This window comes from Mytilus galloprovincialis, chromosome 13 (assembly GCF_965363235.1).
Source record: "Mytilus galloprovincialis chromosome 13, xbMytGall1.hap1.1, whole genome shotgun sequence".
NCBI lineage: Eukaryota > Metazoa > Mollusca > Bivalvia > Mytilida > Mytilidae > Mytilus > Mytilus galloprovincialis.
This window is the reverse complement of record NC_134850.1, coordinates 37,053,930-37,067,555: the sequence shown is the minus strand read 5'-3', so window position 1 is coordinate 37,067,555 and position 13,626 is coordinate 37,053,930. Positions and strand designations below refer to the sequence as shown.

Sequence of the window (13,626 nt, the reverse complement as noted above, 5' to 3'; positions counted from 1 at the left end):
AATGTAAAAAAAACTGGAAAATCCCCCCTTTTTAATTAACAAAACCCCTTAACTCGGAAACGTAAAATCTAGAATTTATAAAAATTTCCCAAAGTTTTATACAAATTGGTTAAAGCGTGTTTGAGTTAATGTCCGGCATGTTGACTACGGACAGACAACAGTATACCATAAGACGTCCCGTAAACGAGCGTTTACAAATATTATAATATATTGAGAAGTAAACATATTCTAGATACATAATTCTAAAAACCATGTTCATAGAAAATGGAATTCATTACAAAGGATTACATCCGTAATAGAAATACTGTATTTGTCAAGGACCCGACTTATTTTAATATTTCATTTACTGTTATCTGTTTTTGTCTGTTTTAATTCCTTGTTATCTGTTAAAAGCCAAATCAATTTGCTGTTTTGCTGTTATTGGGAACCCTTGCCCCACTCTCTATAATTCTTAGTAGTCTCAGACTCACATAAATCAATTCACAAACTGAGAAGAAAGTCCTCGCCTCAATACAATAAAACCGATGATAATTTAACAAGTAGAAATGAACAGAAATGAGGGAAAAAAACCTGAAAGTTGAACGAAAAAGGCCTTAAACAAACTTAAATATGGAAAGTAGCTGCAATGGAATTTATCTAAGCATTTTAAAACGTGCCAGTCAAAAGACATTTGATGACTTGTTTCGGTGATGGAATATTTGCAAATTCATGAATGGATTATATTGAGAAACATGTAGACAACTGTAATATTTTAAGTAAAATCTAACAATGCGTTAGTTTACATAGGAACCGATTGGTTGGGACCAGGCGCGAAACATACAACTGTATTAATCGTAACAGTTGTATTCTAGAAAACCTCGAACAAGCAAATACTTGAAGGGCCGTAAAATAAGCAAAATCAACGTACAGTAGTGGCTTCAATCTACGCAGATGACATAACTTTGCTTGCCAGTCGTAAGCACGAAGTACAATCATTCAAGATACCAAGACCTGTTGATAATGAACCAGGTAGATCCGATTTAGTACCAGTAAAAAGAAAATGTGAGAACAGCTCAATGAAACTAGAAGATGATAAAATTGGAGCCAAAAAAACTGAAACAAAGCTAGCATTGCAGGATCATAAAATAACAAAACATATGAACAAAAATCATATAATGAACTCACCACAGCAACAACAAATGTCTTACAAATTAGAACAGAACTACATATAAAAAAGATGTGGTATGATTGCAAAGGAGACTACTTTTCCCAAGAGATCAAATGACACAGAAATTAACAAATATAGGTCACCGTATAACCTTCAACAATGAGCAAAGCCCATACCACATAGTCAGTCTTAAAAAGCACCGAAATGACAAAATTAATGTAAAACAATTCAAATGAGAAAACAAACGACCTAATTTATGTACGAACGAAAAACTAAAATGAAACACAGCAACAAACGACAACCACCAAATTAAAGGCTCCTGACTTAGGACAGCCACATTTAGAATTTAGAAACGACAAAAAAAACAAAAACAACAAAGACTAGAGAAAAAAAAACTAAATAGAAAGAAAAAATTAGAAAATTTGGAATCCCCACCCTTAAAAAAAAAATGTTTGGCACTGGTTTGCAGAATAAATGCCAAGTGAACAACATAAGAAGTTTTTTTTTATTGGTATGCTATTTCAGTTGGTTTTTTTAGACCAAATTGAATATTCATTTTCTATACCATTCTTATCTCAATTTTCTATCACAGTTTCAAGACTTAAAAATTCGCACATTTAAAGGCATGTATATAAAAATGTTCCTGTTCGTTATATGCTTGCACATGTTGATAAAAGTGCTACCTACATAGATATAGGAAGAGTGTGGTATGAGTGCCAATGAGACAACTCTCCATCCAAGTCACAATTATAAAAGTATTTACCATTATAGGTCAACATACATGTCTGTTTCTTGTCCGGAATCAAATTTTGATTAAGCTTTGCTAGCCAAAGTTTTGGGAATAGGAGGAGACCGGATTTTGATAGTGAAGTTATGTCCTTATAGGTAACGACTTCAAATATCATATTGAGGTATGCTTTCAATGGTATAAAAACAGAAAATGTGGTATGATTGCCAATGACACAACTCTCTTCAACAGACCAAATGACGCATAAATTATCATTTATAGGTCACCACACAGCCTTCAACACCGAGAAAATCCATTTCGGGTATATAAGGATATGACCAATTACGATAATATTAAACATTTCATGTCTCACTCACGAACTTCTTGAAAGTTTAAGGCTTAAGCAATAATATCTCTCTAAAATTAGAACATTGAACGTTTACAAGTATACCCTTCATTTCTTATCAAAATTTATTTTGTTTTTCAGCACATACTGACAATGTATACCTGTATAAATATTTGAATATTACAGTATGTAAAGATTAGATCGTTCAATGTTCTACATTTTAGAGTATTATTATTGCTTAAGCCTTAAACTATCAAGAAGTTAAAGACAGTGAATGACTTGTTTTTGTCATTTGAGGAATACGTAAAGTTGATTCTCGAAGGATACAATTTTTTTTTTTTATTTTTTGTTGTGTCATTCAGTAAGTATTATATTATATCTTTATATCATACATGTAGATAATAATCAGAGGGTTTCTATAATGTAGGTTATCATTTCTATAATTATATGACATGCAATTTAAAACAATTATATTCATGAGATTTTACTGATTTATAAGCTGTTTACATGACCGTCTTCGGAAGGTGCTAGCGATAGACTTGGTGCTGCTGCTTGATTTGTATACAATAATCTTTGCATGTAAAACGACTCTTTTTATACATTCGTATGTATAGGTACAATGACTCAGCATGTTTTTGTTTCGAACTCGAAGGCGCAGAAGTTAAAAAAGTTCTCTTAATGTAGGATGTCTAAAATAGCCAAGCACTGATGTGCGAATGTGCCAATTCTGAAATTACGAAACATTGCAGGAGGTCAAAGATCACGTGAAAAAATATAATGGTATAAACAAAGCCATAGTTACAAAGATAAGGGATCAATATATTAAGGCTTTGAGTAAAAACACCAGAAACCTAAACTGGCCTAGTTTCATCCACTGTTAGATATGGATAAATGAAAAATAAAAGCGTGTCCTTGACGTACATTTTCTATATGTAGAACGGGAATCATTTGGGGTCAAGGTACGTCGATTAATCAATCTTTGTTTTATTGGTATACAATCTGGTATAGATCATAATGGTATAGAATATTGATCAAGACATTCAAAACCGAAAGTATACACGCACACTGTACAATTTTACAAATAAGGAGATTCCCGTATACGCAAGAAAAACATCAATACGAAAATGCGAGAAAAAAAATGAAGCACAGAAAGTTAGAAGCTTTGGGCGGTTTCTGCTCTTTCGTCGGGTTGTTGTCTCTGGGTTTGACAGATTCACCGTTTCCATTCTCTATTCTTTACTAAAATATGTATTGCAACCCGGCTTAGACGAATAAACAAAACAAGATATGATAAAAAAACCAACAACAAATGCGATCGTTTATAATTTCCTCAGTAAGTATTATTTACCCTTCAGAAGGGTACTTTTTTAATACATTCTCATGATTTGACACACATAATATGCATGAAAAATAAAAGTTAGTCATTTGTTTTTCTACACAAGTCAAAGTTTTATAGTGCTTGTTACTTGTTTCTTCAACTAATATTGAACAAGGACTTTCAATGGACGGTACTGAGAATGATCTCATGAAACACGTTATTTTTATAACATATGTCAAAGGTTGTAAGCCGAGATTAATATATAAAAATAAGGAGATGTGGTAAGATGCCAATGAGACAACTCCTTCACAACAGACCAAATGACATAGAAGTTAGCAACCGACTATATGTACATATGTATCACCGTGTGGCCTTCAACAATGAACAAACCCCATACCGCATTGTAATCTAAAAAAAGGCGTCGAAAAGATAAATGTAAAACATTTCAAACGAGAAAACTAATGGTCTGAATTATGTAAAAAGCAATAAACCAAAAAAATATATTATAAACAGCAATTAACGACAACCAATGAATTGCAGACTCTTGACAGGCGGGATAAACATGCTTGTTGATGTTAATATATTCAACTATTCATCTAGATATCGGTCGTACTTTTTTTTATTTACAAAATTTAAGTTTGAGTTCATCGATTTATTTACTTTGTCAATTTTTATAGATAGTTTCGTTTATTGTTTTCATCGTTACCACTATATGGGAACAGTATATCTAAAATATATATGTTCCTGCCACCATCGATGATATTATGTGTCATGTTTTGTAAATAGATAAAGAGTGAGCCGCTACGACGTCCATGCATTCAGTTTTTCACCACCAGAAGGAGGGTGTTAATCTTATCCTAACATTGTGGGCCAAGTGGAACGTCGGTCAGAGTGATATCAAATTGGGCAATTACAACCATGGATGATATACACACAGGTAATAGCTATTGGCATTGCGAGAAAAGATCATAGTAGAGCTTACAACCATGAGTATAACCCATACCATATAGTAATCTGTTTAAGGTCCCGATATGACAAATATACAAAAATTCAAACGAGAAAAACAAACGGCCTAATCTATGTACTAAAAAAAAAAAAAAAAGAAACTAGTAGTGACAATTGTTTCAACAAATGCATAAAAACGCGGTGGAGTAAACACAGTCAAACATATCATATTACTATCGACACCGATCTGTGTCCACACTTGTATATTATAAAGATGTATATTTCTAAGATATATTCATGGTTAGCGTCTTTATTATTAAAGTGGTTACGAATTGGAATAGCAGTGGTTTTATCATAAAAAGCACCTGGACATCGAATGAAGAACCGGAATTCGCATGCATCATAATATACTTTATTTTATAGTCAGTCAACTTCAGTGACGTGAGATACTCGCAGATAACATTTAAAACATACTTTTAATAAAGGTGCAGGCTTCTCTCACTTGAGCCATACCTCTCGCTAAAAAGGCACCGACTACATGCCCTCCATTTCTGATCTTTAGACTGGGGTCAAACAGGGGTCAGCTTAAGGACTAAGCTATATTTCAGCTATATATTGATAATGGGTTTGATCTATTCTCTGTTATGTTTATAAAGTTACGCTTTGACGCTCAAAAGTTCACCTGTATACGGTGTGATTATTTACGCAAAAAAGGTAAAAGTTCGGTTTGACATGTAATGAACATTTATAAGTAACTTGTATAATGAACATTTATAAGTAACTTGAATCAAGTCGATCAACGGTTAATGGGATATTTTCGATGAGGAGAGAACGAAATGAGCAGTAAGTCTTTTGTAATATTATTTCGTATAAATATGTTTATGACAAAGCTTGTTAGCTTCCTCTTATGTGTTAAGATTTATGTTAAATAAAATTGTCACATTTGTACTTTTGTCTTCCGCTAATTTAAACAGTACATAATTGAAACACGCTAGCAGCTTTACACTTGCTGTCTTTATTTATGTGACCTTGCATAATTCTGTAATTTGTGCGCATGGGTGAGTTTAGCTAATGTTTTAATCTGCGGATGTTGTAATAGTTAGTATTTTGGTCACGGAAACTAAAAAATTAAATGCAAGAAATAATAGTATCTTTTTTTAAAAGGAGTTTATTGTGGTCAATGTTGAGTGTTGTATGTAAGCAATGTTTTGGAACATTTACTACACTTATATATATATTTCGCTTCTTTTAAAAAGAAACTTACATCTGTGAAATATTCTATTACATGCATTTTTTATTTCATTTATTACAAAACTCTAAATTTATATGCATTTTAACTTGAATAAAGATATAACAGGAATTTGCGCACGTTTGAAATAAAACAAAATAAATGAACTTTATTATCAAGGATTATTTTAGTTATACAATTTGAATCTTCCCATCGAATTATCGGTTTTACATAATTCTCTTGTCCTGTCTATTTCAAGAAGATGAGGGGTAAATATGCATGTGAAGTTAATTAATAGGAGCATTCAGACAGTCTGTAATTCCTACATACAATACCGCATAGTCCGTTTGAATTAACGATACATGCTATAAATATGTAAATTCAGTCAGGTAGGTGATGTCAATAGGCAATGGACGAATAGTTTTATGATAATTATCCGACAAATATGTTTACATCATTTATTTTTTTAATAAATATATGTTAATTTTCGTCAGTTTTTGTAAAAATCATAAAAAACGATTACCTTTACATGTAAAAATCTACATTTCATTTTTTAATCGTTTCCTCATAAAAAAAATTTAACCACTTAAGTGTCAGTCTGCCAATTGTCAAATTGCCACAACAATGTTTCTGAAAGAAAATTGATAAAAAAATAAATTGAGTACACTAAAAGTCCACATTGATAGGTTAAGGGAAACACTCCTAAGGAATAGTCAGAATATCAACACATTTCGTCTGTATGGTATCACCATTCCTTAAAGTTCATAAGTCGGACTATTTTACTAAGTATAGCTGTTTAAGTATATTCCAGCTAGTCTTTTAGTATGTCACTTTTATATGCAACCCTGTATATATATGGCACTGGCTACGGTTACATGGAAATGTAACAATAATAAAAATATTATTGTTACATCGGAGACTAATTGCCGGATGGCAAAGTTGGGTAAGGAACCGATTAATTACGAATGTAACAATAATTATTGAGGCTACGGTTACATTGTGTTATTGTTACATATATCGAAAAACAAAAGTGTTATTGAATCGTTATTTGACTGACTGTCTGTACTCTGATCTACTCTGAGACTACTACATAGTAGTCTCAGCTATGTAGTAGTCTCAGCTGTTCCTAAATCAATACAAACGATCTTTTCATGTAGGACATGTTGCTAAAAGAGTAAGCAGTATATATGTCAGCGGCAATAAGCGAAATTAGGCATTAAGCTTAAATCCTAGGCAATAAGCTAACGCTTGGCATTAAGTTATTGCCTGAAATTTTCGGATGATTTTAGGCAATAATATTGTATTATATGTCTCTAGATCAAATATCAACTGTGATACGCTGTGTTATTGACTGTTTGTCAATAAAAATTGCAATTGCACGAACTTGAGAATCATATTTATAGTTTCCTTCCCCAGTCTCAAATGATCTCTTCAATACAAGCGTGTTGAAGCAACAATATCAGGACATGTACTTACTAAAGTAATCATGCTAATTTGGTGTCACCTTAAAAAAACGATCAACTGACACCAAGTCTTCTATACTATAGTGACGAAAATTTAAATACATTCTTAACTGTTAGTGTTATAACCTATATTATTTTTTTCCGCGTTTCAACTCATGCGCCATAATTTAGTCTGCGTTCTGGGCGGTAGGTGGGACCTTTGGAAGTGCACTCCAACGAGGGGTGTTTGGGGGTGGGATTGCCCCCCCCCCCCCACTCCGATTTATTTGTTGGCTAGACTCATAATGGTGCGTTCTGAGGTACTAAAATTGATTTGAATAGCATTTGTTATTGAAAAACATCAATAATTTTCAAAAATCTGTCCTTTTTGTCAGTTTTTTTAGCTGCACCAAAAAAGTCCATGGCCCTGTCTTTTAAAATTGACCTCAAAATCACGGCGGATGTGCATTAAACACAAAGCCAATTATCTGTCATTTCTCATTGTGGAACAGATGTATGTTTCAAACGTTTCAGTACGCTATATATATGTAAACGACCTTTCAGCTGTAGCGCTAGCAATGGGCATTGTTAGAACAAACAGTATTGTATCAATAGACGGATACAATGTGGGATTAATGTTCGATATCAAGTGTTTGACACTAAGTTGTCGGCACTTAATCACTAGGTAGGATTTGACAGAGAATCCACAACCTCTCTCTTATGTCTCTTGAAGATTTGAATGCGTTGACTCTTTATTTTGACAGGAAGGTGTCAAAACAGAACAATATGAAGTAGCCTTTCAAAATATCACAATAATTTAAATGGAAGCAAGTTAACTCGTACCAACGGAAACTCGTACCATGTTAACTCGTACCAAAAAAGTTAACTCGTACCAACTTAAAGTGGTACCAACTTAAAGTCGTACCACTGGGAAGTCGTACCATTAAAAATATATTAAAAAATACGAATGTTTTGTGGTGTTTTTTCTTTCTAAAATTAATAAAAAAAAAGTTGAATTACTGTAATTTTATACTGGATTTTAATGAAAACTTGGACAAAAATACGTTTTTTTTAATTAAGATACTAATATAAATGGTCTTAATTACCTTAATACCCTGCTAATTAATATATGATATTCTTTGATTGTGTGATCAAATTAATACATTCCTTTGATTATGTGATTATAGTGAACATGGACTATTAGTGCGACCATTCAAATCTTAAAACAAGTTGTCATATTTTGATAACAATACATAGAAGTAATTAACGACCTTGACTGGCTATGCAACCCTTCCTCGGTCGGTAATCATTACCTTGTGCAAAATATTTTATATAAAAACAAGAATGTGTCCCCAGTACACGAATGCCCCACTCGCATTATCATTTTCTATGTTCAGTGGACCGTGAAATTGGGGTAAACCCTCTAATTTGGCATTAAAATTAAAAAGATCATATCATAAGGAACATGTATACTAAGTTTGAAGTCGATTGGACTTCAACTTCATCAAAAACTACCTTGACCAAAAACTTTAACCTGAAGCGGGACAGACGGACGGACAGACGGACGAACGAACGGACGAACAAATGGACGCACAGACCAGAAAACATAATGCCCCTCTACTATCGTAGGTGCGGCATAAAAATTCATACTTTTAACATGTTGGTCATAAACAATTTACAACCCACTAAATTAATTCTTTCAGTGAATAAAATTCCTTCGAGAAACAAAAGAAAAGTACCCAAATCTATTCAATGTAACTGATTTGGAATGATTAAAAATTAAATCCAATGGTTATCAGCATAAGTTTAAAAAAGAATGATTCAAGGGAGACAACAAATAAAATCTGCCAAGGTATTGTCTATATCTAATACACATGGAACATTAACTACAGACTGGTCATTTTACTTTCAAATTATATACATTTTACAGACTTAAGAGGTATTGAGAAAAATAACAGTATATATCATAATTAAACACCAATCAAATGTATTTAAATAAGTTGGTACGAGTTAGCAGTGGTACGAGTTTACATTGGTACGAGTTATTTTTTAGTGGTACGAGTTAACGTTAATACGATTTAACATTGGTACGGGTTAACTATAATTCATTTAAATTATATAATTCAGATTACCGTTATCCTAATTTACATATAAAACTGAGAGGGGTGAAAGAACCAAAAGGACAGTCAAACTCATATAAAAGTTACTGTAATTTATTAAATTGTTTAGGGTCGAGATAAAAATGGAACAAAAGTAAATCGGACATTTTTTGCCAAAAATATGTACGAAATTTACAACCCTTATCCAAACAAAAACGTGGGTTTACAACCCCTGCAGCCCTGTTAGTTCAACGACGCCCATTGTATTTTTTTTTTTGAAATAGAGTTAAAGTCATATGAAACGAGTGAGTGGTGAAAAAAAAATGTTTATCCAATTCTTTTACCAATGCATGTATACATCATAAACTTAGTCCTCTGCACGATTTTCTCATTTTTTACGCAAATATAACGTATAATCGTCATTTTTTTTTCTCTCTGTCTGTTAAGATTTAACAAATATGGCTGCTCATTAAATGCCGTGTTTTGAAGCCGAAGTTTACAGATTGTCACCTTATAGTAAACAAATAACAAAAAGCATGGGTATTGATCACGTGTTTAAGATGTACAATCAGAGAATTGTTTATTTAAATGACAGATCCATGTGTATTGCGACCACCAGATTTTTACGAGGAGGGTTACGCTCCGGTCACTATGCCCACGGAAAATATGTCAGTGAATTGCTTCCTGGAAGGAAGCAATGAAAAATAAGTAAACTTCTTCTAAATGTGAACAAATTAAAGAATTTTCCTCAGAAAAAAGTTTATGTACATAAGTTGTATAATGAAAACTATCCATTTAGTTATAAAAAACATATGCATATTTTTTTTTTTAATTTGAGGTTTCTTATGACTTTAATATACCTTGTCGGAAATATGAAAGCGTTTTGGTGAAAAAATTGTCTAAAGTTTGCCATTTAGGCTTGTCACGCTTTGAACTGCTCATGTTTACGTTGCTTTTTAAGGTGAATATGTACCAGAAGAAAAATTCACGCTAATAAATTAAAAAAAATTTCGGTCAGGGTTGATTTTACAAAATATACGTATGGACATATTATTGTGACGTTATTAAAATAGTTATACTGTATTGTTTTCTAATTTGCTTGGTTTAGTTAAATTTTAAATTTTTACTCGTTTGTATATTTATTTTATTTTCTTAGACCCCACGATGTGCATGCCATGGCATGACAGCGAATATGGAGCTACGCCCCAGGCGTCCCAGAAAAAATTGAAATAGCCTTGCCAGACATCATAATAGAATAGATGATTGGGTGGGTCACTGCCCCGGGGTCACTAAAAATTGCAAGGCTGGACTAAATGGTGTCAATGAAGTTCAGGTTTGACAACTTTATACTAATATAGATTCTAATTGGCCATTAAATAGTTGTGTTGAAATCTCATCTACAGTTGGGAATGTCCATGAAAGAGGGTCGTAATGGGGGTACCTTCATGACGAATAACGGTAAAAGTTCTTGCCAAATGACGTTAACAGTAATTTTTGGTGTATGACGATAAAATGTACACTTTCTTTTAGACGATAAGGATATTATGACGAATCACGGTAGCCAAAAATGACCGTTTGACGCCTGACGGCAAATGCATTCCTACCCTCTTGAAAGAGTTTAAAGTCTTATTTTAGCTGATTTTGTTATTGAATCCTCAATCAAAAGTGACAGTGCTCTTTAATACTTGTACATGATGGTAGGATATTTGATCATACTTTTACATTATGTTTCAGAACCAGCTAAAATAAAGGCAGGAAGAGTTGGACCACCTCCATTAAAAGATGGCATCTTATATGTTAATGCATATCAAGAAGATCAAATGGTAACTTTCATTAATATGATTTAATATAGAAGGTAGAACTTGACCTATAGTTGTTAACTTCTATGTCATTTGGTCTCTTGTGGAGGAGTTATCTCATTATCAATCATACCACATCTTCATTTTTATATATAGAAGAAATCCGGGAGAGACTGAAGACCCAAAAAATTTAAAGGATATTTACGAATTACAGCTAAGATTATCTTTTCCTTGACCTTAGTCTAGGGTTTTCTTAAAAAACACCTTAACATCAAAAGTCGGTCTCATTATAATTAGGGTTTAGGTGTGATGTGGGATTGGCCGTAATTTTTAAGCATGACACATGACAGTGAAATTTCTTTTGCATGAAAATGAGATCAAAGTTGGGCAGGATATAGGAATTTACAAGTGTTGTTTTTTTAACCATAAGCAGGATACGATTATATGACAAAACTAAAAGCTGGATTAGAGTTCAGAAATCCCCAATGAGAGCCCCTGAAAATAGGTTTAAGTTTTATATCTATGAATTATGTTCTCAGATACTGAGCTATCATAATTTAGTGCATGACTTAATCTGGTAGAGTACAGCAGTTCCGACCAAATTATGTGACTCGTCCTGATTTCATAATTCAATGAATTTGGTTATATGATAAAATAGATATAGTTATAGCAAAAGAGTTGTCTCATTGGCAATCATACCACATCTTCTTTTTTTATATAGATATAGCAATCCAACTACACAATTAAAGCAGAGACTTAAGTCACCTACTTTTATTTAAACAATGTGAGGATTAATTTATTAATGAATGTATCACAGTCTCCACCCCCAAGTTGAAATTTTTAAACATGTTAGAATTGAATTTCTTCTTAATGAAGCCCTACCCTATGGTTCCAAAAGAGGAAACCATCAACACAAATATCTGCCATAGAAAGAGCATTTCGTTTGTAACAATAATTTTCATTGGACATTGACAAATATTTTAAAGGGGTAAATTCCACATTCTACCAGTTCGTAACTAAAAAAAGCCACCATTTTGAATTTTGATTTTTTTTTGGTATGTAATTTCTCAAAAAATAAACATAAAAGTCACAGTTTTACCCTCAAGTTGAGATCACAACAACTTGAATTTTGTACATACATGTCATATTAACTAGGATATGAACTTTTAAAACTAAATGTCACATTATGTTTTTTACATGATTTCCTGGTTTACCGATCAGGGAAATGTGAGTGACAAACCAGTGCATTTTGTGTTTTTTTGTCGAGCCTGCGACTTTTGTTGCAGAAAGCTCGACTTTGGGATGGTGATCTGGCGGCGGCTATAGCTAACTTTTTAAAAGCTTTATATTTTACAAGGTGGAAGACCTGGATGCTTCATACTTTGTATATAGATGCCTCTTGTTACGAAGTTTCTGTCAGTAACATGTCCAATGTCCTTGACCTCATTTTCAGGGTTCAGTGACTACTTGAAAAAAAATATATATTTGATATTTGCGTACCTTGCAAGGTTTTCATTCACGTCAAACAGTTTCCACTTGACCTCGACCTCATTTCATGGATCAGTGAACAAGGTTAAGTTTTGGTGGTCAAGTCCATATCTCGGATACGATAAGCAATAGGTCTAGTATATTCGGTGTATGGAAGGACTGTAAGGTGTACATGTCCAACTGACAGGTGTCATCTGACCTTGACCTCATTTTCATGGTTCAGTGGTTATAGTTAAGTTTTTGTGTTTTGGTCTGTTTTTCTTATACTGTATGCAATACACCTTATCGCTATTTGTCCGCCATTACTGAATATCACACAGGTTCCCGTAAAATTTTGACGTCATGAAACAAAAAAGCTGACACCACAATGAAAAAGTGATTGTTGTATGCATCAAAAGTTCAAGCGGCCGGGTCAACCGGGATTAGCCATAAGGTGTATAGGTCTACTATATTTGGTGTATGAAATGATTTTTAGGTGTGCATGTCTAGCTGGCAGGTGTCATCTGACCTTGTTCTCATTTTCATGGTTCAGTGGTCAAAGTTAAGTTTTTTGAGTTGTGGTCTTTTTTTCTAGTACTATATGCAAAAGGTCAACTATATTTGGTGTATGGAAATATTTTATGATCTATATGTCAGTCGTGCAGGTTTTATTTGACCTTGACCTCATTTTAACGGTTCATTGCTCAGTGTTAAGTCTTTCTGTTTTGGTTTGTTTTTCTTAAACTATCAGCAATAGGTTAACTATATTTGTTGTATGGAAGAATTGTTAGCTGTACATGTGTGCCTGGCATGGTTCATCTGACCTTGACCTCGTTTTCATGGTTCATTGGACAATGTTTATTTTTGATGCTGAGTCTTGATTTTTCAGAGCTTTATCATTTACAAGTTTAGGTTTTCAAAAATTATTAAAAATTATAAAGACTTTTACAAATGGCTTATAATTATACATGTAAAATATCTATAAAAAGAAAAAAAGGGGTTTGTGGACAAATTTTGTAAGATAAATAGATAAAACCAGATAATTCTGAAAAATCTATAAAAAATTCCAAAACAATGTGACAAGCAAACATCCTGATGTTGTCATTGA

At 32.9% G+C, this 13,626-nt stretch overlaps 1 protein-coding gene across 5 annotated transcripts in view; it reads left to right on the top strand.

Moving 5' to 3' along the window:
• The first annotated feature begins 2,472 nt into the window (after window positions 1-2,472).
• LOC143057172 (polyamine-transporting ATPase 13A3-like) overlaps window positions 2,473-13,626 on the top strand; it is a 55,579-nt gene continuing 44,425 nt past the window's right edge. For 3 of the 5 annotated variants that reach the window (XM_076230421.1, XM_076230420.1, XM_076230424.1), the window contains exons 1-3: window positions 2,473-2,581; window positions 4,325-4,475; window positions 10,987-11,075. In XM_076230421.1, coding sequence (XP_076086536.1) covers window positions 4,457-4,475; window positions 10,987-11,075 — 108 coding nt within the window. In that variant the 5' untranslated portion in view covers window positions 2,473-2,581; window positions 4,325-4,456. Of the gene's footprint in view, window positions 2,582-4,324; window positions 4,476-5,242; window positions 5,327-5,483; window positions 5,542-10,986; window positions 11,076-13,626 lie in introns of those variants that run through there. The other 2 variants (XM_076230422.1, XM_076230423.1) reach the window with 2 other exon arrangements.